The sequence below is a fragment of the Dermacentor variabilis genome, chromosome 1, assembly GCF_050947875.1.
Source record: "Dermacentor variabilis isolate Ectoservices chromosome 1, ASM5094787v1, whole genome shotgun sequence".
Lineage (NCBI taxonomy): Eukaryota > Metazoa > Arthropoda > Arachnida > Ixodida > Ixodidae > Dermacentor > Dermacentor variabilis.
Window position 1 is genome coordinate 125,363,916 of NC_134568.1, and position 26,153 is coordinate 125,390,068.

Sequence of the window (26,153 nt, forward strand, 5' to 3'; positions counted from 1 at the left end):
GAAATGCCTAGCCGCAGATACAAGGAGCCGACGCGCGATGTGCTTAGTCGCGCAGTTCGAGGTGCCGACGCGCCAAGTACCTAGCCGCGCAGTCCGGGGTGCCGATGCGCGAAACGTCTAGTCGCGGCCTCGAGGAGTCGAGCCTCGATGCGCTTACTCGCGCAGTCCGACGTGCCGACGCGCGAAATTCCTAGCGGTGGACTCGAGGAGTCGACACTCGATGCGCTTATTCGCGAAGTCGGCGGTGCCGACGCGCGATATGCCTAGTCGCGGCCTCGGGGAGTCGACACTCCATGCGCTTATTCGCGCAGTCCGAGGTGACGACGCGCGATATGCCTAGTCGCGGGCTCGAGGAGTCGACACTCGATGCGCCTACTCGAGCAGTCCGAGGTGCCGATGCACAAAACGCTTAGGCGAGGGTCCGAGAAGTCCGCGCGTGATGTGTTGATCGCCGAGTCGGAGACTCCCTAGGTGCGAAATGCTTAGCCGCGTGTCCGAGGATTGCGTACACGATGTGCTTCGTCACGAATTCCGAAACACCGAGTACTGAAAGGCTTAGCCGAATGACCGAGGATTATGCGGGTGAATCTTGGTCGCGAAATCCGCGTCGCCGATGCTCGGAAAGCTTAGCCGCGAGTCTGAAACGTCCACAAGCATAGGGATCGGCCACGCTACTGCGATGTCCGCGTAACGCCTGTTTTGACACGTTGAGATTACGGCGAGTGGAGGCGTCCAGACTCGCGAGGTGCAAAAAGCCGAGCAGACGACGCGAGCGCCGGACCAATGGCGAACCGTGCTAGAGTCACGTGCCGGGCGCGGCCAATCGCAGACTCCGGCACGACCTTTGCTTTTTGTGCGCTTGTTTCTTATGGAGGAGATAGCTGAAGCGGCAGATTTGAAGACAGAGAAATGAGCTTTCCAACGAGACCAAGATGGCGGCGCTCGGTCGCGCCGATCCGGATATTGTGGCCTAAAAAACGCTGTTCTTTCTTGATTTCCGCGAGATTTTTCGCCATCTTGGCTGATAAAACGAATTTTTTAGAACACTTCTAAGTCGTTTACAGTGATGACATTTGGGTATCAGATCGAAATAGGGTTACAGAAACTGAAAACGTGATTTTCAGAAAATCGATTTTTCGGCAGTTTTTCGCGATGCGAAAGCCGCGTCCCCCCTTAAAGCTACATTTGCAAATTCTATAACCTTAAATACCAGCCACAGTACACGAGTATTGTGCTGCTACAGCAGCCCCGATACGAGAGCATGTACTGAATGCAGCACTGTCCCAGTGAGAACATTCCTCCACAGGACACCCGAATGGTATCCCCATGTCCATGCACCATTTCGGAGACAAACAAGAGATCGACCTGACGTCCAGTATCGAATATCCTACCACGGATGTCCCAACATGTACTTTTTTTATATATATGCACGTGATATTTGTCCTCCAATTGACGCTTTGAGTTTTCTCGTAACAAAATTGATTTCTTGCATGCTTGAATGCAATATGAAGCTCGTGTGTAAATCATACTTTACCAATTCACTAATACATTCTGAAAACTCCAATTAGTTCAATAAGCAAGGCCTATAAGAATGGAGTGTGCTGTACTTCCATACACGAACGTATGTGCATAACGTGTGCAAAAATGCCAGTGTTCTTAATGTGTGGATGCTCTGCCCGTTGCATCTGTCACACAGTGTGTGCTGCGACTGCAACAGACATTATGACAAACACTGTGCAAAAGACCATGGCATCTGTGCATAACATGTACGCTGCATGAACTCGTCCCTTACGGACATGCAAGAGGTGTCCGCTGGACACTGAAAGTTGGCCAAAAGGTCATGCGAGGGACGTCCACAGGACATATTCGACACATCCCTAGGATATCCATGTTCTGACAGAGGATGTTCATAGGATGTCCATAGAATGTCAGTCACTGGGGTGCCCACTACAAAGGTAAGTGGCAAGATGCATGCTTGCTTTCAAGCCACCAGTGAATACGAGGCAAATTAGGGGCCAAGATGTCGTAACCTAGTGTATTTCTAAAAAGGCGCACTGATATGCTACTTTAATCTGTCGCAATGACAAATTTGTGTGGTATCATTTTGAGATGATGCTTTGCTCAAGCACATGCTGGAGTGAAAGTGCTTCTCACCTTGCAACTGCTAAAAACTGCCTACTCCTGTGTGCAACAGTACATAAGTATGACGTACATACGGAACATTTTCAGGCACTGAGGTTGCATTTTACTTGCGCATGTTCGTCCCTATTTTTGCACCGATACATACAGGAAGGTTAACTTTCTAAATTACTAGCTCAATGGTTCCCTTGAATCAGCAGATACTATCTTGGTAACTCACCTGATTTTGGAAAGCAGCTCACAAAGAGTTTATAAGAAACTATGAAGACATATAGTGGAGGAATGTGGTGCCTGTTGCTGCAATTTAAAGCAAGAGTAAACCACCAGGCCTCACAAATGTTTAATTGGCAACCTTCAAGCTCCTCCCAGCATTTCCAAAAAAGGTGCAGTTACAACAATGTAATACACATGCAGTATTCACAACTGCAGTATACTGTCAAATAATTGTATACATATAGCATATTTGATCATATACATGACCACATGGGCATATCACGAATTACTATCATAATAGCACTCATGTATGATAACACTGTCAAGCAATGCAAACATTATCATTACACCACTGTGGTATATCTGTATACAAAACACAAAGTACAAGGTACTGAAGCCAGGCATGTGGAAGTGGTGGTCAATACAAAAGTGCCATCGTAAACAATTATAGCATGTTCACTGTATAAAGTTGGCCACTTCCATCTCCAGATTTTTAGAATGAAACAAGTATCAAAGAGCACAAATCTACGCTACAGTGTTATCTTGGTTACATTCATTACAATCAAGACACAGCGTAATAGCAAAGCTAAATAAATGGTGTTGGTAGAGACCAGTAGCTTGCCACCTAGAAGTGCTGTTAATAACCAAAATACATATGCACTTTACCACTACAAGTACAGAGTCATATATAAGCAAACTAGTAACACATTGCAGCAACTGGTCAGAGAAACCATGGCAGCAAGCTACCTGCCATTTTAGTGAATAACTATGCAAACTTACAAGAGCCCTCTCAAACTCTTTTTGCCAGTCTGTACAATTTCAACTGCCATGCTATTTAAAATGAGCCAGATGGTTCCAGTAAGTTTTTCAAAACCGTAGTGAAACCTGCATCCTTCTCAGTAACATAGGCAGCATAAAAAAAATGGTATGTTCCCAACAAAAAAAACAGTTATAATCCAGGGCCATACAAGTCACAAACATCGCACTTGATACTTAGTATGACACCCCCATAAAACATGCCATATGAGTGGATTTCCGCCATCTCACCATAACAGGTAGGATATTGCCACCGAGAGGCATTCAAACCAGCACCTGTTTTGAAGATGTGTAATCAGACAATCGCAAGCACTCTCAAGAAACTCTTTAATGCTCACAGCATCACATTCACTGCCATAAATAACGTGTCCAATCATCCATCCAACAACATTCTCACACATAATACTGTCATCCATGAACATTTCAGGTTTAATCTGTGTACGGACACTTGGACAAATAATATTTATATATGTATATGTATGTATATGTATATATATATAATATATGTATGTATATATTTGATATTTATACAGCACTTTGCATACTCAAAATATCATCTGAAAGCTTGCTTGCAGACACTGCACCACTTCCTTCCTACATAAAGGAAAAGAAACCTCTAACTGCATGTCCAGGTGAATGTAAAAAGACAAAAAATTAAAAGGCACATGAACGTAGCATCACACTGGGTCCATAGAATTCATAAACTCAAGTGAGGAAAGGTTCACTAGACTAGCCACACACACAACATGGCTGCAGTTACCATGTCACACACATAGCATGTGGAGACTAAAAATGCCGTGGCTTGTAGTATCATGCCTCTAGAGAACAGGTATAACCCATGTTGACAACTACATACACATATGTCAGGTACAATATATACCAAACAGTCTACAAGCAAACGGACGCACATGTGCACATGATAAAACAGAAAGGGAACACCGTTCTTGGCTACTTGGCTAAGAAACAACATTTTGTCCCGTTCCATCCGATCAAGGCACTCGATCGTCAAAAACAAGCAGTGCTGTCCTTGGAGCCAGCAATCTGCCAGGAAACCTGGCACTTGCTGTATGCCACCAAATCTGCTAACTATTAAAGCCAAGCACGCCTCGAAAGATGCAATGCTAAAACAAGAGCTAAAAAAGGTGGCCAAGGCAACCTGACTATTTCCAAGCACTTCCTTTGAACAAAAGCTACCAGAAGGCCATCACATTACACCCATGCATCCCAGACAACCAGGAAGGCATGCACGCACAATGACAAGTACAAACAATGAAAAATGCCACAAGCTTACTTCTAGCAAGTGTAACAATATTCAGCAAAAGAAAGCAATCACCAAAATTGAGTGCATAAAAAAAATGCTGCTGGAATTGACACAGTGTTCTTCTTTCTATCCACTAGATTGGTTCGCATGATGAGAAAATTAACTGCTGTAAGAAAAAATGCAGCCTGCAGTGTAATCTTAACCAAATTAAAATATGTGCCACAAACATTATTTTGGCAAGTGCAAAAAAGTTGCTGCAACGGTGTTGTCACGTTTTCAAGACAGCACACCTTACAGGCAAGAAATTGGAAATGAAATATCAATTTGATAGCAATTTTATGCTCTAGTATGCATCATACATAAAGAATGACGTATGTATGTGCATCATCATAATCATGTGAATCACCCAAAGCTCATGTATGTGCATAAATGCACAACCTTTACTCTATTTGTGAGATAATTAATCGACTGTCAATATGAACATGTCACATAAATCAGGTGAACACAGTGCCAACTCCAAGAGATGCAGCAGGTGACTGCATCTATTTGCATATCACGGTTTATGGCCTACAGCTCTGCTGGACAAGAACATCAAAAAATGGGCTTATCCTCACAATAAATTGTCAACCATAAGGCCACATACTTGTGTGGCATCACACATTGCAAACGCTCCAGAGCAGTGGAAGCTTCTCATGGAGGCATGAAACTAAAACACCTCTTTTCTTAAGAAGCAACAACAAAGAATGAATCGACAGCAATGCCACAGAGTAGAAAAGATGTTATGATGGCTTAACGGTTAGACTATGTATGCAATGCGCTTATGGATTTCCTGTTCCATATTTTGTTGTGGAAAAAAAAAAACAGAAGAAGAAAAAGACAGGGAAAAGAAAAAACATGTGTTCTCATGCTGCCACCCACAGAAGCACAATAATAAAAATGCTGTATCTGAACCTCGATGGCTGCCACGGAACTACGCATTCGCTCCACAGCACATGATCATGTGGTTCCAACATGGGGGAGTGCAACCCTCAGTGAGAGGAAGAAAGGAAAAGAAGCACTAAAGATTGGGTTGCACACAGACGACGTCTGCCAGCTTCATATTTCACGTCGATGTTCATGTTTAGAGACGAGCACCTCCAACAGTCGCATCCGGGCCTTGACATGCTGCAAGACAAATTATCATTAGCATCTTGACAGAACTTGCAGCATAACACTAGGCACAGTTGTCTCAGATGATTAAACCTCATAGATCAAACACTCATTAATTTAAAATAAAGCACAAAATTGTGGCTAGCCTAATGTGCTTCCAATGCATGCTAAAGTCACTGAATAATGACTGACACTCTGGTAGATGAAACCATTTTGCTTCTCCATACAGATGCTAACCAGAAAGAAAAACGAAACGGATTCGCAGCTAACAGAGCAAGAAACATTCACAGGGTGTCATATAATAAGAACATGTTTCAACTTGATCCCTAAGAATGAGAAGTGCCAAAAGAAAAACACATCACAAAGAGCAAAACCTAACAACATAAAGCCATGGCAGCCATTTCCCATTAGCACCTTTTTAACATCCGGAACTGCAGCCTTACATCCTTGAATCCAGTTCAATGTCCTCATACTGCAGGCGTAAGACTCCATACATTGCTCGTACGGGAAAATTGGAAAACACTCCCAAAGTAACTCTACAACAGCCTCAATAGACACATTAAACAACTACAGGAGGAAGCCGACAATTAGAAATGCCTTGCTGGTATGAGCAATTATGCTTATTTTTCAAAAATGCAAGCATGTCACTGCTAGAGTGGCTTCAATAAAATGTAGGTCTTTACCTTGTACTCGCAGTACACGGAGTCCATTGGGGCCTTATCTTCCTTTTGCACTTTCCTAAATGAACAAGGGAGAATGAACCTTTAGTATGTCGCTCTGTTGCTGCAACTACAACAAAGGTTTCCAAAACGAGCGCTTTGCAACAGCTGTTGCAAAGTGCTACTAAATGCAGACCGTGCATTTTCATGCACAAACATTGCTCCATGCGGTCCAGCATTATCATTGCTTGCTTTATATAAATCGTGGACAATGGCAACGAAAGGCATTTCACCACACGAGTCTGAGGCCACCACCCTGGTGGCCTCAGACTCATGCTGCAGCACTACTGCTTTAGTTATGCCTCTTTACCTCACATAAAAAGATGGGCTGATTCGTGGACATTTCAGAAATGGATAACTTTAGCTCGAATATTTACTGCAATACTATTGCACAAACACGCATTTACCACACGTTACCCAACAGGGCTTTTAAAGCAAATGTGTGAAATTATTTACCTCTACTTTCTTTTTTCTTCCCCTGTCCCTCTATTTAAATGTGGCTCCGACCAGTTGCATAGGAAACACAGCTAGAGGTGGACATCTGAAACTCTGGTTCTCCAGATTTCATAAAAAATGGCTATGATTTCAATGCAGGGCAGGGGATTTAATAACCTTGACCAAGACTGTAGGTTCCCTGTGTTTGTAGTGGTGTAATATTTGGCACAGACATTCATGACTTGCATATGTCAGAGCTTCTTTGATATAACATTCTAAGTGTTCCTTTACAACCGATAACTAGAATGATAGGGGAATGACACAAGACCTCCAGAAGCCGAACCCCCTTTTCGCCAGTGAGAGCTAAGGGCCAAAACAATACTTCTGGCCTCACTAAGGATAACACCAAGAGAAAGGTTGCGGGAGACAATGGATTAGTACTGGGGATGTGGGGCGGGGCGTAAGTAAGCGGGTGCATGGATACATTCTACCTGGTGCTTCTGTATTCTACTGCTACATTTACATTCTAGCTGCCTTCCCACTTGTGCTTTTCCCTATTGAGGGGGCTACTTCGATAAAGTGCACACTGTAGACAAAATTTTTCAGTTAAAAAAACAGCTTTCTTGCAGGGCAATTGAATCACAGATTTCTGCAAAATGTCAAATAAATTGTCTAAGCTTGCAGGTGTGCAATGCACTTAAGCAGGTTATTGTGCACACAAAATAAGGTGGCGACTTGACCACCAAAACCTGGCAAAACGTAGGAGCTTCCCTTAAGTGTGCGGGTACAGCAAACGGTGCCAGTTGTTTTAACCACCGCATCACACCACATATGCTGTCTTCATGTAATGGACATACCACAGGAAGGAAAATTTACAGATGATTACGATACTCCTTAATGTGAAATTTGAGAGCAGCTATATATGTGTTCTCATTCCATGATATATTGACTGGCACGGACAATCAGTCTTGTGCGGCACGTTGCAAACGAAGTATGAGCCGAGTGCCTCGCTAATCTGGAGATCACGAGAGGCAGCGCGTGGGTGACATGGGCTCTATTCACAGCCACCGCCGCAGACGGACCCCCCAGATGACGCGTGCTACTCTTGCGCCATCTCGTAGTCATCGTCACCGCACTTTTTTGCCACCTATTTTTGCCATATCCTCCTCCTTCACTTTCCTCCTCGCATCTTTCAATGCCCTCTGTGCTCATCGTTCGCTCTTTTGTCCTTTGCTCGTTTGCTCGGTTATGCCAATGCTCGCCACGGGAACGGGCGCCTAAGAGCTGCACTCTACAAACTGAGGGGCAGCCCTGATATCACTCTTTGTGAAGCCTCTGTGGCGCCAGAAGTTAGTGTTACTCCGCCATCTTGTTGTGACAAATCCTCCTTTTTTGTTTACATTTCTCACCTTCGGTGTGGCAACCACACCAGGCTGCGCAGACACGCGCTCTCTAGTGATCCGACCAAGAATATCAATCACGGTGTGCCATTGTAATACCACTGCTGAAGTAATTTCGTCCGAGTGTTGTGCTGTAGTGTTGAAAGAAGTTAATAATGAACTCTGCAAATTTGACCTTGAGGCCCATCCTTGTTAGTTTTGCCAGCTTTTGTGCAAATAAATCTGCGCATTCTTACTGCACTGCAAGAATGCACAGGCGATGACCGGTAGCACACTTTAAGCACATCACGACACATCGACTTATGGTCAGCCCACCTTCAGTTTACGCGAACACATATGCTAGTCTTGGCTTGAGGAATTGCATTGCTTTATTGAATAAATTTTGGGCGGCCGCACATCGCGGAAATGTGACGAGCCACAGTGCGCTGACGAGGAGGCCAGCAGAAGAGAATGTTGTTACGCATTTAGATACACTGAGTGTGGCCTGAGGTATATTGTTCTCATGGTAAGTGAAGCTTGACAAAAACAAAGTGCTGTGTTAGCCACAGCGTGTGCCAAACAGTACATGCGTATGTGTGCGGCTAGCGCGTTGACCGGGCCTATGTGTGACCATCAGCAGTTTCATGTGAGCATAGGTGCACATTCTTCTGTTGAGCCTTGTTCACTCTTGCACCGCATCTACCAACCTTCACTTGCATGGGCCCCTCAAGCACACAGATAAGGATACCTGCAGTAAGGAGGGTTTGTCCCTTATGGCCCAGTATAATTTTTTTTTTAGAAAGAAAGAAGAGACAAATGAGCAGTTGGGGCGTAGCTGCCATATATTTACGTAAGCCACAAAATTTGGTGCCTCCGCTCCTTTAAATCTTAAGCTGCATGCTTAAGAAAGCAACAGCGTTATTTACCTCCCAGTTTGCTTCTGAAATTCCTCTTCAAATTCTCTCAGCAACTTCCGAAGCCGGCGTTTTTCAAGCTTTGTTTGTTGCTGCTGCTGGAGCAGCTCCGCCCTACAAGAATTCAATAAACTATTACCACAGTGTACAAGTTGCATTACAAAAGATATAGTATATAAGTTGTAATGAAAGGAATTGCTGAAATAAAGAATGGCGAAACCTCTGAAGCTCACTGAACTGGGCTAGCTGGCACGTTACCTGAATGTAAAAGAAAATGGTGCAAACAATGGTATAAATTGAAGTACCAACATTTTCCCATTGTTTCTGCTGTTCTTTTCTGTCCCAGGGAAATCTCGGAGACAAATATTGCAAGCTTGTCAAAGAGAATCACCTATCATCATCATTACCATCAGCAAAACAAAAGCACGTCCAATGCAAGAATAAAAGCTCAGATACATTAAAACAAAAAATTACACCTACGATGAAATGGTTACAAGCATCAGCAAAAAACTGCTGCATTTTCTCTCAGTGAGGGCATGTTAAGTAGAGCTGAATTGTGCTCTCTACAAAGAATGCCTCACCAAAAATGTACAGCCTATTACAAAAAGAAAGCAAAGGTCGGTCCAATTTAGGCAATGGGCAGTTAGCCTCTACTTTTTTGCACTAAGAGGTGCACATTCTATCAATTTGCCTGCACTTTTTGAACTAGGTCAAGTGGTGCTGCACTTAGCCATTCGTTTCGTCAGTTCAACATGGCAACATCTGCCCGTGCCCATCCATTTGAGACATCGCAGGCTTCATGTGTAGGACGACTTCACAGCCTCCCCTGAAGTCATCAGAGAGGTACTGCAGGGCTCGTGCAGGTGGTGCTGTTCCAGTTCTCCAAGAGCAAGAAGAGCAAGAACTGGCACCGAATTGGCAGAAACTAGTTCATAAAGTGCAGGGTGAATTGGCTGGACCTAAGGTGTACATGTACAAGCTCAACACTGAGTGTGGCCTGGGCAAATGAATGCTGCCTATATGACTGAGATGCATATCTGATAGCTGCTTAAACGCTACTAGCATGGCTACACACAACACACCACCTCAACAGACGGTGGAACACAGTCAAATTTCATCCTGTTTATTTCTATACATCTACAGAGAGCTGCAATTCAATAATGAAAGACTGCAGCCAAACAGCAAGGATGTCTGCAGAAAATTCTACACAAAGAAGAAACCAAAGTTTGTCACTTGTGTTTAACAAACGGAATTTGCCTAACAGAATATGTGCCATATTAAAACCACACTACACCGCAAGCCTATAACAATTAGGAATAATTGAGTCAGTTGATGGAGTTGTGAGTTGTAAAAGTGCATTGCAGCTATGCAGCCATCATCTACACACTCCTTCGGTTACTATTGTTTGTCTAAACTTAAAGGCAACATGCTAAAAATGCTGGGTCAAGCATACCTGTTTTTTCACATTTAACTTATAAGTATAATGCTGCAGTGGATTTGACTGCTTCAACTTAAAAGTAAAAATGATGCTGGCCCATTTCATGGAGCTCTCATTAGTATAAAAATAACCACAAAGGCAGGAAAAAAAGAAGAATGGCTATGCTTCCCCTCATGTGAAAATTGTAGCTGTTGAACAGAGTAAAATTCTGCAAAAGTTTTCGAACTAGTTGGAGGTCAAGGAGGAGAGTTCTACTCCTCCTATACTTTCTGAGAATTGTGTATGCAACAGGAGACGAACTACGTGGCTCACAGTCAGAGTACGTGACTCATTCAGTGAGTTGTATGTGTCTGATAAAATGGGCTACCAAACACCAGTACCCTGGACCCAAGGACAACTGGTAATCACTCACAGAGGAAGCTCATGCAGGTTGGAATCGCTGCACTTGTCCAGCATCATGGGCATCTGCTCAACCACTTCTTTTTTGCTTGTGACCGGTTCTTCCATATCACTCATTGCCTCACTTTGTGCCATCGCAGAAACAGGAGTCACATCATCTACAACTTCTTCGAGCTCCTAGACGGATGAGATAAAACATACACAGCAGTGAGTAACACCCTCCACAAGAAAGAGATCAGTTTCACAGGCAAGATCTCCAAAGCAAACACATGAGTAGAGTAGACAAAGCTCTTCACTTATTCAATTTATCAGCTTTAGATTGTACAAAGCTCAAGTCGAGTCCAGGTGACATGCCCTATTAATGTTATAATTAATTCTTTCCGATATTCGAATTCTGGGCAAGAGTGGCAATGCTTTGGCCAGAGAAATCATGGAGGCATATCATATTAGGAAGAAAAAAGTGCCTGTATTAACGATACATCGGTTCTTTTGCGTAGCAAAGAAAAGCAGTTTTTGTAAATTATGCTGTAATCTATGCACTTCTTGATATGATGCATTGATTGGCTTGATGGGCAGTGCGCTTGCACGATCCTGGTCTGCTGCGTACTTAGTCAGAATCAAATTTAGTTGCGAGTTAAGTGCTTGTCCTGTTCTTGTGGCCTCCGGCGGGAGCCGCTTCGCCTCCCGCCGGAGTTGATCGCGGAGGCCACGGCAGCCGTAGCAATGAATAATCGCGCTGCTCCAAGAAGGATGGCGCTGCGGGCAGCTGCGGTGGTGATGACACCAACGCGGAGCACGGAACTGTTGCAACACTTGAAAAATTGCACATTCTACCAAAGAATGACGGTCACCTCGAGGATCCCGGCTGAAAATTAACTTCCAATTAAACAATATTACTGGATGAGGACTTCGAATTATCGAGCGATTTCTTCTATAGGATTACATGCAAAACTGACGGGACCAGCACTTCACTTCTAATTAACCGAAAATTCCAATTAAGCGGCTTAGAATTATTGGGAGTCGACTGTACATGTATATGCAAAAAACTGCTCAGCCACAGATTGCAGGAAAATGGCACGATGGCCAGCTGCAGTGGACACGCACCTGGGGCGGGGACCGGGGCTGTGGGGAGGTGAAGTTCATGGCAACGTGCTCCAGGATGGGCTGCAGCTCAGAGTCCTTGCCCTTGGCCAGGGGGTTCCTGCCCACCAGGCGCTTGACACTCCGGTACCGGTCATACAGTGGGCGCATCAAATTGCGATCAGCGCGTCGTGAGGGCCGGCCGTGCACACTCTCAAAGCGCAGAAGCGCCTTCTGCAGTGCCAGCTTCTCCTCCAGCACCTGCTCACGTGTCATGTCCTGCAAGAAAGGAGGGGGGGACATGTAAAGGGGCAGTCCTGTCCAACATTGTCACAGTGCAAAGTCACAGAAGCAACATAATGTGACATTAAAACTGCATCTGTAAAAAACAAAAACAAAAGTGATGCAAGGTACAAACCTATGTCATGAAAAGAGTGCAAATGGGTTGTGCAGCCGTAGCCGGACTTAAAGGGACACTAAAGGCAAATATTAAGTCAAGCTAAAGTGATAGATTAGTGTTTGAGAATCTCTAAGGCATCAATATTATCGCGAACAGAGCCTTAATACTCAAGAAATCAAGGTAAATGCAGGACATGTTTAGAGACTCCTCTGGGACTTCCAAGCACTTGACCGATGACAAAAGCACTCTTCAGTCACTAGTACTCAACCACTCGTTGCAAAAAACATCCTTGTATTGAATTATAAGACGAAATAAAATGCTACTTGTCCAATTCTGTTTCACTTTCAGAAAAAAGAACTCATTGAAACTACCCTTGACAACGACGCGGGCGGTCGAAAGGTTTCGTTTTCGCTCGACTCTGCACCGCCCACGCTTTTGCGTTTCAGTAGTTTCGCTGTCACGTAGAGCTGTACTGGTTTTGCTGGCTCACAAAACTCGCACAAACTGCAAGTAGCGGAGAATTCAACTTCCATGTGGTGTCATAGGATGCCCGAATGGTATACGACACTTGGCCAAAAAGCTGCTGCAGCGGCGAATCCGCCACTCTGACTTTATCTGTCTTCGCTCGGTAGTGGTGTCTGTCGGGCGCCGTTTTACTCACTGACGGCTGCAAAGGGTGGTGATGGCATATGCAACGTCACCACTCCCCGAGTTGGGTGGCGGGTGATTTGAAATTTGGAAGTATTCGGACCCTTCAGATGCAATAAACTAAGCCTTTTCTTGGCACAAAACAAGCATTGCGAGGTTTCTGGAATGGTATTTAAACAGTCCATGTCGATTTAGTATTAGCCTTTAGTGTTCCTTTAACTTGGACAATGAAGACATCTATACTAGTAGCTTAAAGGGACACTAAAGGTTACCAGAAACTCAAGTTAAAGTGGTAGAGCAATGTTCTAGAGCGTCTAAGGCGTCAATATAATCGCGAACAGAGCTTTAGTAACCGAGAAATTGAGGTAAATGCATGATACAATTTGAGACCCCCCAGCGACATTCCGGTACTAGCCCGATGACGAAAGGACTCCTCATAATTTGTGTTACTAATACTCAACTTCTCGTATTAAAAATATCATTTCATTCGATTATAAGACGGAAAAAAATGCTACTTGTCTACGTCTATTCGATTCTAAGAAAAAATAACATTTTGACGTTGCCCTTCAGTAATATGGGTGTTCGAAAGGTTTCGTTTTCGCTCGACTCTGCGCGCTCGACTCTGGGCCGCGCACGCTTTGGAGTTTCAGTAGTTTCATTATCACGTCGTGCTGTGAGGGTTCTGCTGGCTCGCGAAACTTTCATTTGGAACAAGCAGCGAGAATGCCACGTCCATGTGATGTCGTGGGAAGCCCTCGTTGCTTTCCCGCTCCGAAGAGCCGGTGTCGAGGCCGCCGTCGTAGTACGCAACGACGCCGGCAGTGCGAGCCCTCAGCAGCAGGTCGTGCTCGTCAGTGCTCAAATCGCTGAAGTTGAGCCCACCATCGCGAGCCAATCTGTCGGTGTCAGGGTCCATTGCGACGAGCGTCGAAGTTAGCGTCATAGAATGAAGTACCAGCTTATTATAGGCGTCTTGCGCTGGAGTTTGAGGTATAGTAGCGGCGCCTGGTGGCGGTGCGGGAAACGACATCTGGGTCGTGCCAGCTTGGGTCGTGGCTGTGGCGAAGCACGTTTCTAGGCAGAGTTTTGCGTCGATTCGCACATTTTTATGCCCTGTTGCGAGTGCGAAAAGGCTCGTCGCTTCTCATAGACCACGCCGACCACGCTGCGAACTCGCTGCAGCCTATAGTTTAACGAAAACGGACTCTCCGTGTGCCGTGGGACGTAATGTGGGACGTAATTCGTTTCTCCTTCTGCTAGCCACCATACTCCCGCTTTCGCTCTGCTGTCGGCTCTGTCTTGGCTCTGTTTCTGGCCGCGCGTTCGCGTTTTGCGCAGAAAAGCCGTAGCGCCGTCTGCGGACGCCGTTCTACTCACCGATGGCGCAACGTCACTATGAGACCATGATGTCAGTACTCCTCGATCGGAGCGCGGGCGATTTGAACTGCGCTAGAGGTACGCGGACGCTTCAGAACGCATTTTCTCTTAAAATAAGTCTCTCCTTGGCACGAAACAAGCGTTTCGAGGTTTCTGTGATGGTATTTCAACAGTCCACATTGACTTAATAGTAACCTTTAGTGTCCCTTTAACTTATTTACGAGCTGTAAGAAGCAAACATTGAATCCTTTGGAAGGAAGGCACATTAAGCTAGCACCATTCAGGGCACCCCAACCAGAAATCTCCAGAACTCTCTGCAGGAGAAGCAAGAAGGTACTTAATAAGGTGTGCTTGGGTTAAGTGTGACAATGAATACACATGCGAGACTGCACTGAAGATTTGCCTTCGTGACAAAAGCCTTCAGTTTTGAGAATAAAGGTCTCTGCTTTTAACCCTTTCAGGGTCAATGACGTAAATATACAGCGCTGTGAACAAGTCCAAAATGATTGATGCCGTATATTTACGGCGGCGGCTGTACGTTTAAAAAGTGCGCAAATTTTTAACTTTTTCTTTTTTGGCACGTGCTGCCACTATGTGGGAATACATGGAATTTTTTTCTCGCGCCTCCCTCTCTCGGTTTTCGTTGCATGGTTTTAGAGCTAGTTTGCTCCGGCGCATCTATATACTACCGCTTGCACATTGGCGTGCGTGTTGGTAGGCGATGGTTTGGGTTTTGTTCTGCTGGCGGTTTCGACTTCTTGCGCTCACAAAACGCTCGCAAAACTGATGGCTATCTCGTTACTAATCGCTCAAAGGCTCAAAGGGCGGCCACCTGTTTCTCGCTCGTTTAGTGTTCACAGGGGTGAGCATAGGAAGGATGCCGCCGTGCATGCATTTCCATTTCCTTTATTTTTTTTCTTGGAGACTTGAGAAAACTAATGGCCTCTGGTTGGCGAAAAGATGAAGATTAGCGGAAGCTTGTCGCACATTTAGCTTTTTTGACGGGCACACAACCAGTGGCGTAGCAACAGGGGGGGCCGGGGGGCCGTGGGCCCTGGGTGCAAGGGGCCAGAGAGGGGGGGGGGGGGGGTGTCATATGCGTCTGAAGACACCCCTCTTTCCGCCAGCTACACCCGGGGAGGGGGGTGACAGAAGACCTATGGGCCCCGGGTGCCAGACGACCTAGCTACGCCACTGCACACAACCACACAGTTTTTTTTAATGCGCTTACCTGCGCAGTTCGATTTTGCTATGGACGTAAATATTAGTGCAAGAGCAGGAACATTTGACACTTGCAAAATATTCTCGCTTGCGCATATTCTAAGCTTTGAACTATGTGTATACCATGCATTAAATTTTTAATTCTTATAAGTCGATTTCCTTTTTCTATTGTTGTTATTCATGAGTAAACAGTGCATATATACCAACGCAAAATATTCTTTTCTGACTTTACGGTCACCCTAGAAAAATTACGGTAAATTTTTTTCGAAATGGGTCCCTCAGAAGAATTGGAATCTGCAATATAAAAAATTGACCCTGGGCAGTCGCATATGGCAAAAAAAAATCGCCCGTGAAAGGGTTAAGATCAGTACCAAAAATTTTGCTTTGGCCTCGGGAACACAAAAAGTGGTAAATTGTACTAAAGCTCCTGATGGTGACACAGGTGGTGACATAGAACCAACGCAACACTGTATGACATTCTAGAACCTAAAGCAACAAATTTCTAAAATTCTTGCCTTGAGGACTGAGAATCTCTCTCAGATAAGCTACCTTCCAAGTACTACCGCCGAAAATGAGAAGGAGCTATTGGGGGGAAGGTGACAACAAAAACCTTTGGCCTGTTGGTACTTGCTTTGTATGACTGGTGGTTCGCATACCACAGACAAAGGGACACAACACAGCAACTACTAGTCATGAGTAATACCTGCGAGATGCTCCTTTCTCTGTGCATCCAATAACATTATCATAAAAACATTCATTGCAATCTCATCAATGTGTCAAATGGTGTTGTTTGGAGATTCAGCCAATAAGGCCACTAAATAATGATCACTAGGGCTTACATCCACACAGTCTGGACGCTGAGCAACCCTGCGCTTTTCGGCCAGGCACATGAGGGTGTCGCTCAGTGCTTTCTCCATCATTTGGGTCGGCTTGGCTGAACCATTGTCCATATCACACAGCCCTCTGAGTGAGTCCCGACCCCACGATGAAAAGGTCAGGTAGGCAGGCTCCGGAAGGCTATTCTCCTCCTTCGCATCTGTATTTTTTTTTTATATAGATGAGTAGTGTCACTTTGAGAGGCCAAAGAAAAAAAAGCTCCTCACAATTGTACAAGGACATGAGCATTGCATAAATCGTCAAGTCCCTAAGCTCACAGATATAGAAAAAAAAAAAGCTAAACATGCATTTTCTAAGTGCATATTTCATTCTTTCTTAAGGTTGGCGTTAACCAAGGTAAATAAAAGCATTATAACTTGGTGTAGTCAGACATTTTAGTGCACAGTGCAGAAAGGTTACAGTGATGGACCAATTTATAAAATATCTACATGCCAAAACCTTTGCGCTCTTTAGTACATATTTTTTGTTCACTGCTATTAGTCAGTACTACATGGGGTATCAGATGACTGCCTCATATTCAAGCACAAGTGTTTCCTTCAACCCATTCAAATTAAATGTACTTCCTATACATTTCTTGTTCAAATAACCGATTGCTGCCACTAATAGCTTTGTTTTATTCCTCCATAGCTTCTTCACCTAACATGCACAGTCATGTGAGAGAAATACAGGTTGCTCACTCTTCAAATCCTTTCGCAGCTTGTTCAGTTCAAGCAAGGTCCTCTTCATTTCAGCATGGTTCATTTTCTCTGCATGAGATGGCTGTGAAATAATAGTCAGGCACAGTTAAATTGAGAAGGTCAGTGTCTGATCAAAAGGTAAACAGGTTAATCCTCAACCAAATGTGACCAGCGGCAGGCTTTCAATAAGCTTAGCAAAGCATTTAATTAATACATGTTTACGAAAAGAAGGCAACTAGAGTATTAAAGTCGCTGTTTGTTTGCCTAGTAAATGATATTTTTCTCAAATTAATCAGCATGCACATTTCCAATTAATTCATTTGGTCACACAATGCTAGCACATGGCAAGGAAACAAACATCCACCATACATACCCTATATCCATGTTCTTTTTCAAAATTTTCTTCGAACTGTTTCACCTTCTTTTTCAACCCTGAAAAGCAAATTAAGAGTATGTCACACACTGCTTCCCATGGAATGAATGAATGAATGAATGAATGAATGAATGTTTTAAGCATGACACTTACAATGGACTCTCTTGGACAGTTGCTTTACAGTCGTTTGGCTGGCTTCTTCATCCTTAAAGTTCCTGCAATTAGAAGCATGCTGCTGGGTACTTGCTGATGCACAAAAAATTCATAAATAAACATGCATAAAAAACCTTCTGTTCATGGTCGCAAGCATGCTTCTTTGCATGAGTGCTACTATATTGAGCATTTATTTTGGTATCACATTGTCTGAGCCAACTATGCTAACAAAGCAATTATAGCAATACGTTGCCAAGCTACAGGACTGAAGTGCCTCATATAGAAGGTGCAAAATTCAACTGCTTGCATCTGGCGACAGCCATATAGCTTAGTGTATGTGTGTCCTACCCCAATGTTAGCAATGCCAATCAATTTCAGGTGTGAAGCCAACCTTTCACACATTTCCTATTGCAGATGATAATAAGCACAGGTAGCACCGTCCCGATTACACCTCTTTCTCACACAGCACCAAATGCCAGCAGTGTTCCACAGCCACTGATGTGAGAGCTGGCAAAGCACCTCTCCTTGCCTAGAATATCTGAGCTAACACTGCTTCTCTTTACTGACTTGGCTACCAGTGGCACACAAATTTAGTACTCTCAACCAGTGGCAAGAGAAAGGGGAGGGACTATGTTAGAATAGCTAGGAAGAGGGCGTGGCAGAATGTTAAGCAGGCAGTACACCTGCGATGTTTTGACTGAGCACCAAATGCATTAGGAGAAAGCAGTCGACCTTCCTGCCTATCTTTCTTCGTGTTCAAAGTCAGTACAGTCATGGACAATTGAAATAGGAGTGAGTTGTGGCTAACTAGAACATGGTCTTTCATTTGTGCTTTCGCCAATACGTGCAATATGAAAATGATTTCAGCTTGTATGCTTATGGCAAAGCCTATACTACCATCTTTGGTGGCCAGACAGGTAGTGGTGCGACATTGTGCTCTCGAATTATTACTTCTAAAAGGTGTTCTACTGTGTAATTTGTTCTTTCATTTGTCTGTGACTGTATGCGTGAGGATTTGACAAAAGTTGCACAACATTCATACCACCAAGTTGATTCTTTTTTCTCAAGTAGTTTGTGCCCCTATTGAACTTAAGTCTGAAAGGTAAGAAATCTTTAATAAAAGTAAGCCATATAATTTGTGACTGAACAGTATAAAGTGTGATGGCTATAGCTTCTCCTGCCCCAAATGTGAAGCAGTGGTACAATGAAACTGAAGGCAAACAGCCTTTTCAGCAAGGAAAATGCATTATACTAGATGATGCTATACGCAAGCATGCTTACGATTTGAGGAATTCATCTTGCTCAACAGGAGGAGATGGCGGCAGGTTTGGATCCAGGTGGAGGCTGCAAATTGGGGAAAGTGGAAACCGACTTCAGGGTTGTGTGCTACATATATTTCCAGCTCAACACTGACCAGCTAGGCCTATAGATAACAGTTGTAGGAATACTGCAAACATGCAAGTTCAGTTGCTCAACGTTTTGATCAAAATGCTGCAGGTTGTCTTCCACTTGCACATGGAAACACCAAAGGTAGGCAAAAGCAACATACTTGTCAAAGTAACAAACATCAAAAAGAGCACAGAAGAGCTGGCTATTGCAAAAATTCTATTACGTTTAGTACAACATGAAACCACATATAAACATACGCTGGAAAAGGGAAGGAAAATACGTCCTGCAGATATGCCATTAAGTACAGGTATCAAAACTTGCAGCCAAATGGGAAGCGAAAAAGTCAGCAATGCTAGCAGTTGCACACTACTCACTCAATGGTGCTAGATCACACAAATACAACTAGTCTGTATCAGCAACAAATGTGGAGCATGTCAGTCACTTCATATTTTTGTGTGTATTGCACAGTTAGAATGCTGACATTTCATAATTTATGCATTAGATATGTGTAGTAACACACTATTATGGTACTATAATGCATAAAAGGGTTAATAGATGCAAAGGGGTCCATGGTTAAATTAAGGAGCCCAGCTACTACAACATGGATAGAACATTAAAAGGCCCAGCTGCTACAGCAGGGATAGAAAATGAAACAAGATAGAACATATTACCTAAGAACAAGCAAACATTTGTAAAGTATGATTTAGCCAACAGTGATATGCACAGAGTTTTATCACTTACCTTCTATGAGACAGGTAGCTCCTGTAAGCACTGGGTGACAGTGGAGCCTCATAAGAACTGTAACACACAACATTGCCACTTAGTATGTATCAGAAAAATTTATAAAGAATCACAATGTAAAAAACCAAAACAGTTCTCAAAAAAAAAAAAAAAAGTGGGGAAGGAAAGCATTGAAGAACTTACTTGGCTTTCTGGAGATATGGCATTACTGGCTCTTCATCAACGAGGGCCTGAACCATGGGCCAGCTAAACCGATGTTCCGATAGAACAGGTTCTGCAATGGCATCAGATGCTTACAATAAAAAAAAAAGAAACGTTACAGTAAAAGGAGACGCAAAAAAAAAATAAAGGCCAAACTATGGCACTACAGTAAAGCTCAAAAGCAATGTAAGACGTCTTGAGCAAGGGTTGCACTAGCTGCACTCTGGGCCTGTGATGGCTGTGCCAGGAGTCTCGGTGTTCATGAAATAGCTTTCACATTCCCGGCTTATAAATGAAATGCCAGTCCCTATTATTCACTTCCAGGAAAGTGAGAAGCTGTTGCAGTAATGCTTGCTCAGAATATTATTCAAAAATAATTAAACTGCTGTGCTCTTGCCACCAAGCTGGACACACCAAAAAGGTGTATCCAACTCTGCCTTTATTTGAATGTTCTGTACTACAAATGTCTATTAGCACATTCTGTATGCACTTCAGGTATGCCCTCACTTTTATTTACAGTAATAAATCCTTAGTGCCTGCTAGCACATTCTGGGCACACTTTATGGATGTTTTCACGTTAATTTATGAGAGAATGAAAAACAATGAGAAACAAAGCGTGTCACCCTGGTTGGACGTCACTGACATGCCTGCCCACCACAAGCACTTTGCGTTTATATGGGGCAGCTAATATTATGGTAAGCAAATAATAAGGAGCTTAAGGAATAAGGGCGATAAGGGATTATTATTGAAGAAAGCCTATTTCAAGTCATGGAGTGGGCCAATAAGAAGAAAGCCTGACCTTCCTCACGGAAGCTGTTGAGGTCCAGCGGTGGGATGCTGTCCTTGCTCAGAGTGCTGGGCGTGTTGGGTACCGAGCCATCTGCTTCCTCTGGGCTCCCATTAGCCTCGCGCCCATCACATGGTGGATGACAGGGTTCGTCGATGTCCACCATGGGGCGGTCTGCGGAGTCTTCTTCAGCTGCCTCGGGTCGTGTGCCCTGGTACCGACCATCTTGCAAATGCAGCTGCGTGTACATAACATAGCATATTAGGGCACCCTCTGAGCAAGACCCAAAAACAGTGCAGTACATGAAGCTACCAAGGGCTCCTACGTAGCCATTCACATCAAGAGTAAGCTTCATTAAGCTGACAGAAGTGCAGCTTTCTTTAAGCCCTCTGCTGTGTGCTCTGGGGATCTAGCTATATATCACTGCTGTGCTGTATGCATTAGGATGCATGAAATAAACCATATGTTCATGGAAAAAAGAGGCAGGCAAAAGTTATGGCCAAGCGTTTTTCAAGTCTTGTCCAAAAAGATTTTCCCACACAGGGCCATAACAGGAAACAAAAGGAAAGGGAAATCCAAAAAGAAGAAAGGCTATAGATTCTTTACCAGGTCTCAACAACACACTATGACGCAATGACAGATGTAAGTGCTAAAACAACAACTGCATGTGTTACCATCCCTACATTGTTAATGATGAGGAGAACCTACCTGGCTCCAATAATCACAAGAACAAGTGACTGAACATACCATCAGCAACAACACTTTTTTAACGCCACTGTACTGAACACACTCCTTTCCACAAAATCTAAGCATGCATGCACACTAGCTTTGAGAAGTGCCATTTGAGCCGGTGTGCGCGACCTGCCTAATTAATGCCCATCTTAACTATTTGCCACACTGTCTGGTCACAACGAAAATGTTTTCTTTTTTTCTTGGCCGACTGTGTCAAAGACCTCTCGTGAGCAAGCAAGTCTATACATGCAAAAACAGCATCGCCCAACCAAGAGGTTATAGGGAAAGAGAAGACTTCCCATGACAAGTGCAACATTTACTTTGTAGCACAGCGGCTAATAATTCATTGCAAGAAAGGATAACTGACCGGGCTAGGCCGTTCCACATTCCGGCAGGCCTCACGCCACTCCTGTGAACTCTCTGGGCAGGGGCTGGAAGGTGTCTCAATTTCACGCCTCTTGGGTTGCGGTGGGTGTGGGCTCAAGTCGCGATTTGAGTCATCTCCAGGCGCCCCTGCTCGGCCACTGCTCCCAGATGCCATCTGCTGCCAGGCATAGTGCTTACACATTACAAACACAAACAGATACACTCCTGGACAAAACATGCCATGTGCCTGCGTACATGCCGAGTGATTATAAATTTATGAATACATAAAAGGACACACTTAAAGAGTTGCTAGTCATTCAGCTGCATGAGCTGCTGCTGCTTTTTGCAAAAGCTGCCCTGCCTCTTCTGTGAGTTTGTGCACCATGTAAAAGTGCTAGCTTTCTAACATTGCATGGTAGCAGATGCATTTTCCACCATTAGAGACAGTCAATAAAGTTAAAAAGAAGAGCACCCTGTCCGGCACTATCAGCACCATTAGGATTTTAAGGGGTGGATACGAGTAATATCCCTGCCACAAGAAGCAGTTTCAATTCACATTGAAGCCAATCTAAACTGAAATTTTTTTAGTGAGAATGAGACAAGAGACTGCCACATGGTCCAATGTAATACTTGTCGAGATGCTGGTTCCAGCTGATCTCCCACACACCATATGTCCTTAAAAAAGTCCAAAACGGAATGCTATAAGTGACTAATACGCCCCTGATACAGTAAAAACAATGTAGGCGGTAGTTTTACCAGGAGAAAGCTATCTTGTTTGTTCAATCGTATGCAGGGTAGGCCGAATTTCATTATCTGATCTGCAATAGTGAAAGCATGGATTTATAAACAGTGTGTTATATTAAAGAATATCACTATGTGAAACATCATTTCATTGTGTTTATGCTTGTTGAGTTTTTCTTCTTTATTCTGCCCACCCTGCCACCTCATTTTGCAGGTGCTTGCTCCCAGAGTTCAAGCATGCCGATGGCAGCTTTCAAATGTGCTCAAGAATTCATCATAACATGATTAACAAAGGGCGAGTCAAGCAGAACCGAAGTAGGGTGTGCTTGCTAATGACCATGTAGCAGCCAATGTTTCTCAGCATAACATAATGTGACAAAAAAAAAAATCACGCATAGCTGCTAAAAAAAGCTTGCATTCTAGTGTGCCTGTCAAAGCAAAAGCATCCAAGACATGTATAATACAGTGGAACCCCGTTCATACGTTTTTCACCGGACCGGGGAAAAAAAACGTAACAGCCGGGAAAACGCAACAGTGAGGAAAGCTCCGAAAATGAATGAAAAAAAGTGCAGCTTCAACTATAGACAATTTATTTCCACAGAGTGCGCTTAGGACCTAAAAAAAAGTCCAGAATTGTGGCTTGCCGTTTCTTTCGCTCGCTAGAAATCACCACACGTTTCTCAATAGCCTGGAAGGCCGCATTGCTGTCAGAGTCGCTGTGAGGTGCGACGTACCTGCGGAGGAGGTCCAGAGCCGCAACGGCTTTTCGAAAGCTACGATTTGGCAACTCCCCGGCATCATGCGGCTCGTGCATCGCAGTCTGCGACTTCACTCGCGACCGAGAGCCCAACGATCTCGGCGATGCTCTGACACTCTGACGTCCCGACAACAACATCCATGGCGACGTAGTCGTCGTATGTGACCGCCATTTTGGCTTTTGGCGAGTTTTGGCCGGGCTTGGCTATGGAGCTGGCTGCAAGAAGCCGCACGCCAATTCGATGGCGGCCTCTCGAACTGGCGTGCGGCTTCTTGCAGCCAGTTCCATAGCCAAGCCCGGCCAAAACTCGTCAAAAGCCAAAATGGCGGTTGGAGCGCGTTGCCTACTTTAGCCCAGGCGGGTTCGGGGGGCTAAGTTGCGACGTATCATGCGGGAACGTTTTCACAGCTACGACGTAACAGCGGGGTTCCTTATACATTGGATCCTATGGAAGCTATGCCGGGACCGGATGAAAACGACGTAGCAGCCGGGAAAACGCAGCAGTGAGGAACGTAACAGCGGGGTTCTACTGTACAGCAAAGGCACACATTTCCTAACTGACACTCAGTAAGCTCTGACATGCAACTAGGACTACCCACAAAGCAGACAAGGAGAAACACCACTAGCATAATAGTAGTCTATTATAATAATCAGTATACCGTCTATTATAGCAGCAGTGTATATTACACTCAGACAGATTCTATAATGGGTTGGTGCAACAAGTGGCTTATGGAACTAAACATTAGTAGTTGCAAATTAATGCATTTGCTCGAACAAACAAATGCTGCTCAGCTTTTAAACTTAAAAGTACTACGCTTGAATAAGTTTCATGTTATCAATATCTCTGAATCAATACAATGTCTGATCTAACAAGAAAAACTCACGTCACCGTAATAATTAATGACACAAATCGAACGCTAGGGTACTTACATCGAAATTTCAGTAAGTCGCCAACAGAACTAAAATTACTTCTTTATAAAACAACTTGTGCACTCCAAATTAGAATATGCTGCTGCTGTTTGAGATCCTGGCCTTATTAATGCACTTGAACTGATTCACAGCAATGCCACTTGCTTCATACTAGCCAATTATTTTCGTACATCCAGCGTAACAGCTAGCAATGAAAGCCAGTTTAGCATTGTCTCATTTATCACTATGCAGAAAGGTTTTTTGCTTACACTTATTTCACATAGTCTACCGTCACCACCTACACACAGTAGGTTAAAAAAAATTAAATTGTGGGGTTTTACGTGCCAAAACCACTTTCTGATTATGAGGCACGCCGTAGTGGAGGACTCCGGAAATTTCGACCACCTGGGGTTCTTTAACGTGCACCTAAATCTAAGCACACGGGTGTTTTCGCATTTCGCCCCCATCGAAATGCGGCCGCCGTGGCCGTGATTCGATCCCGCGACCGCGTGCTCAGCAGCCCAACACCATAGCTACTGAGCAACCACGGCGGGTTACACACAGTAGGTGTTCCACATTAGTAAAGATGAGTGTACATCCTCTCGCACAAATATTTCTGCATTCTTTCATACTGAACACCTAACGTGACTGGAACCACCTTCCTGCCAATCTTGTTTGCATCATGAATCATGGTTTGCTCCGACAATCATTCTTTGAATTTTTTCATTGTAACTAACTGTGCCATATAGCGAGTCCTTTTATTTGTATCGCACGTTTTTTGTTTTATCCTTATTTCTTGTTGTATCCTGCCTTAATGATTTTTGCAATATTATCTTTTCTGTATAACTTACCATTAACGTAACCACTCCTTTCTACAATGTACTTAAGTTTGAGGGTACTTGGAATAAATAAATAAATAAATAAATAAATAAATAAATAAATAAATAATATAGTAGTGGTGATATAACAGTACAGTGGAATCTCATTCATTCAAACTAGCTTAATTTGAACTTGCCATTTACTTAAACTGACGCAGTGGTCCTGCCAAAATTATGTATATTTCAATGTGCAAAAACAATCGGCAATTCCAACACGTAAATGTTTGCAATGGTTCCTTTGAACATACCGTGCAGCCAACCATGCTCATGCAACCAACCAGACAACCCCTCCAACCAGACAGTGCGGCCATGTGCAGACTGCTGCTCCTGCCTCCCGTTGGAAGTGCCATATTTTGCCACACCAAAATTTAAAAAATGGAAAACTTAAGTTGGGGAGTGGGTTACATACGAATTTCACCTCGAGATCTGGCTTCACAGCAGCAAAAATTCTGTCTATAAATGTAGCTTCATGGCAGCATGCGCCGCGCTGCCGTGAATCCCAACTAGCCTCGAGCTGGGCATCCCAATGTTTTATGCAATGTTTCCTGTGTACTCTTCCTATTTTAATAAATTTGAATTTGAACCCGCACCTCCGGAACTTGTCACTTGTGTTACTCAGTGCACATGCGGCGCCTAACGCAGTGCTGCACTTAATCCTCCACTCAATTAGCTCCCTTTAATTCAAACTTTGTTTAATTCGAACAAATTCTTGGGCCTCTTTTGAGTTTGAATTATCGAGATTCTACCATACAATAGCAATAGTGCCCAGCAGTCTCACACCAACATGTTGCAAGTGTACAGCCACCATCAGACTTAGCTTGAATAATGGAGATGCAGCTATAGCTGCTTAACTTTAACAAACGCAGGCTCTAAGGAATAAACATCGAATTTTTCTGAAGGAAGACGTATAAAGCAAGCACAGTTAACACATGTGCAAAGTTCTTCACTTCTCACTGTGGTCAAG

The 26,153-nt window shown here is 43.9% G+C and overlaps 1 protein-coding gene across 6 annotated transcripts in view; it reads right to left on the reverse strand.

The window, feature by feature from the left end:
* Positions 1 to 2,460: 2,460 nt before the first annotated feature.
* The window catches only part of LOC142584394 (protein FAM13B), a 163,310-nt gene continuing 139,617 nt past the window's right edge, over positions 2,461 to 26,153 (reverse strand). For 5 of the 6 annotated variants that reach the window (XM_075694546.1, XM_075694551.1, XM_075694540.1 and 2 more), the window contains 14 exons: positions 21,906 to 22,082; positions 20,819 to 21,044; positions 20,002 to 20,092; positions 19,819 to 19,875; positions 18,970 to 19,032; positions 17,689 to 17,750; positions 17,536 to 17,594; positions 17,163 to 17,244; positions 16,428 to 16,624; positions 11,967 to 12,221; positions 10,876 to 11,039; positions 9,038 to 9,139; positions 6,262 to 6,316; positions 2,461 to 5,593 (listed from right to left, as the gene is read on the reverse strand). In XM_075694546.1, the coding sequence (XP_075550661.1) occupies positions 5,525 to 5,593; positions 6,262 to 6,316; positions 9,038 to 9,139; positions 10,876 to 11,039; positions 11,967 to 12,221; positions 16,428 to 16,624; positions 17,163 to 17,244; positions 17,536 to 17,594; positions 17,689 to 17,750; positions 18,970 to 19,032; positions 19,819 to 19,875; positions 20,002 to 20,092; positions 20,819 to 21,044; positions 21,906 to 22,082 (1,659 nt within the window). In that variant the 3' untranslated portion in view covers positions 2,461 to 5,524. The remainder of the gene's footprint in view (positions 5,594 to 6,261; positions 6,317 to 9,037; positions 9,140 to 10,875; positions 11,040 to 11,966; positions 12,222 to 16,427; positions 16,625 to 17,162; positions 17,245 to 17,535; positions 17,595 to 17,688; positions 17,751 to 18,969; positions 19,033 to 19,818; positions 19,876 to 20,001; positions 20,093 to 20,818; positions 21,045 to 21,905; positions 22,083 to 26,153) is intronic. The other variant, XM_075694575.1, reaches the window with a different exon arrangement.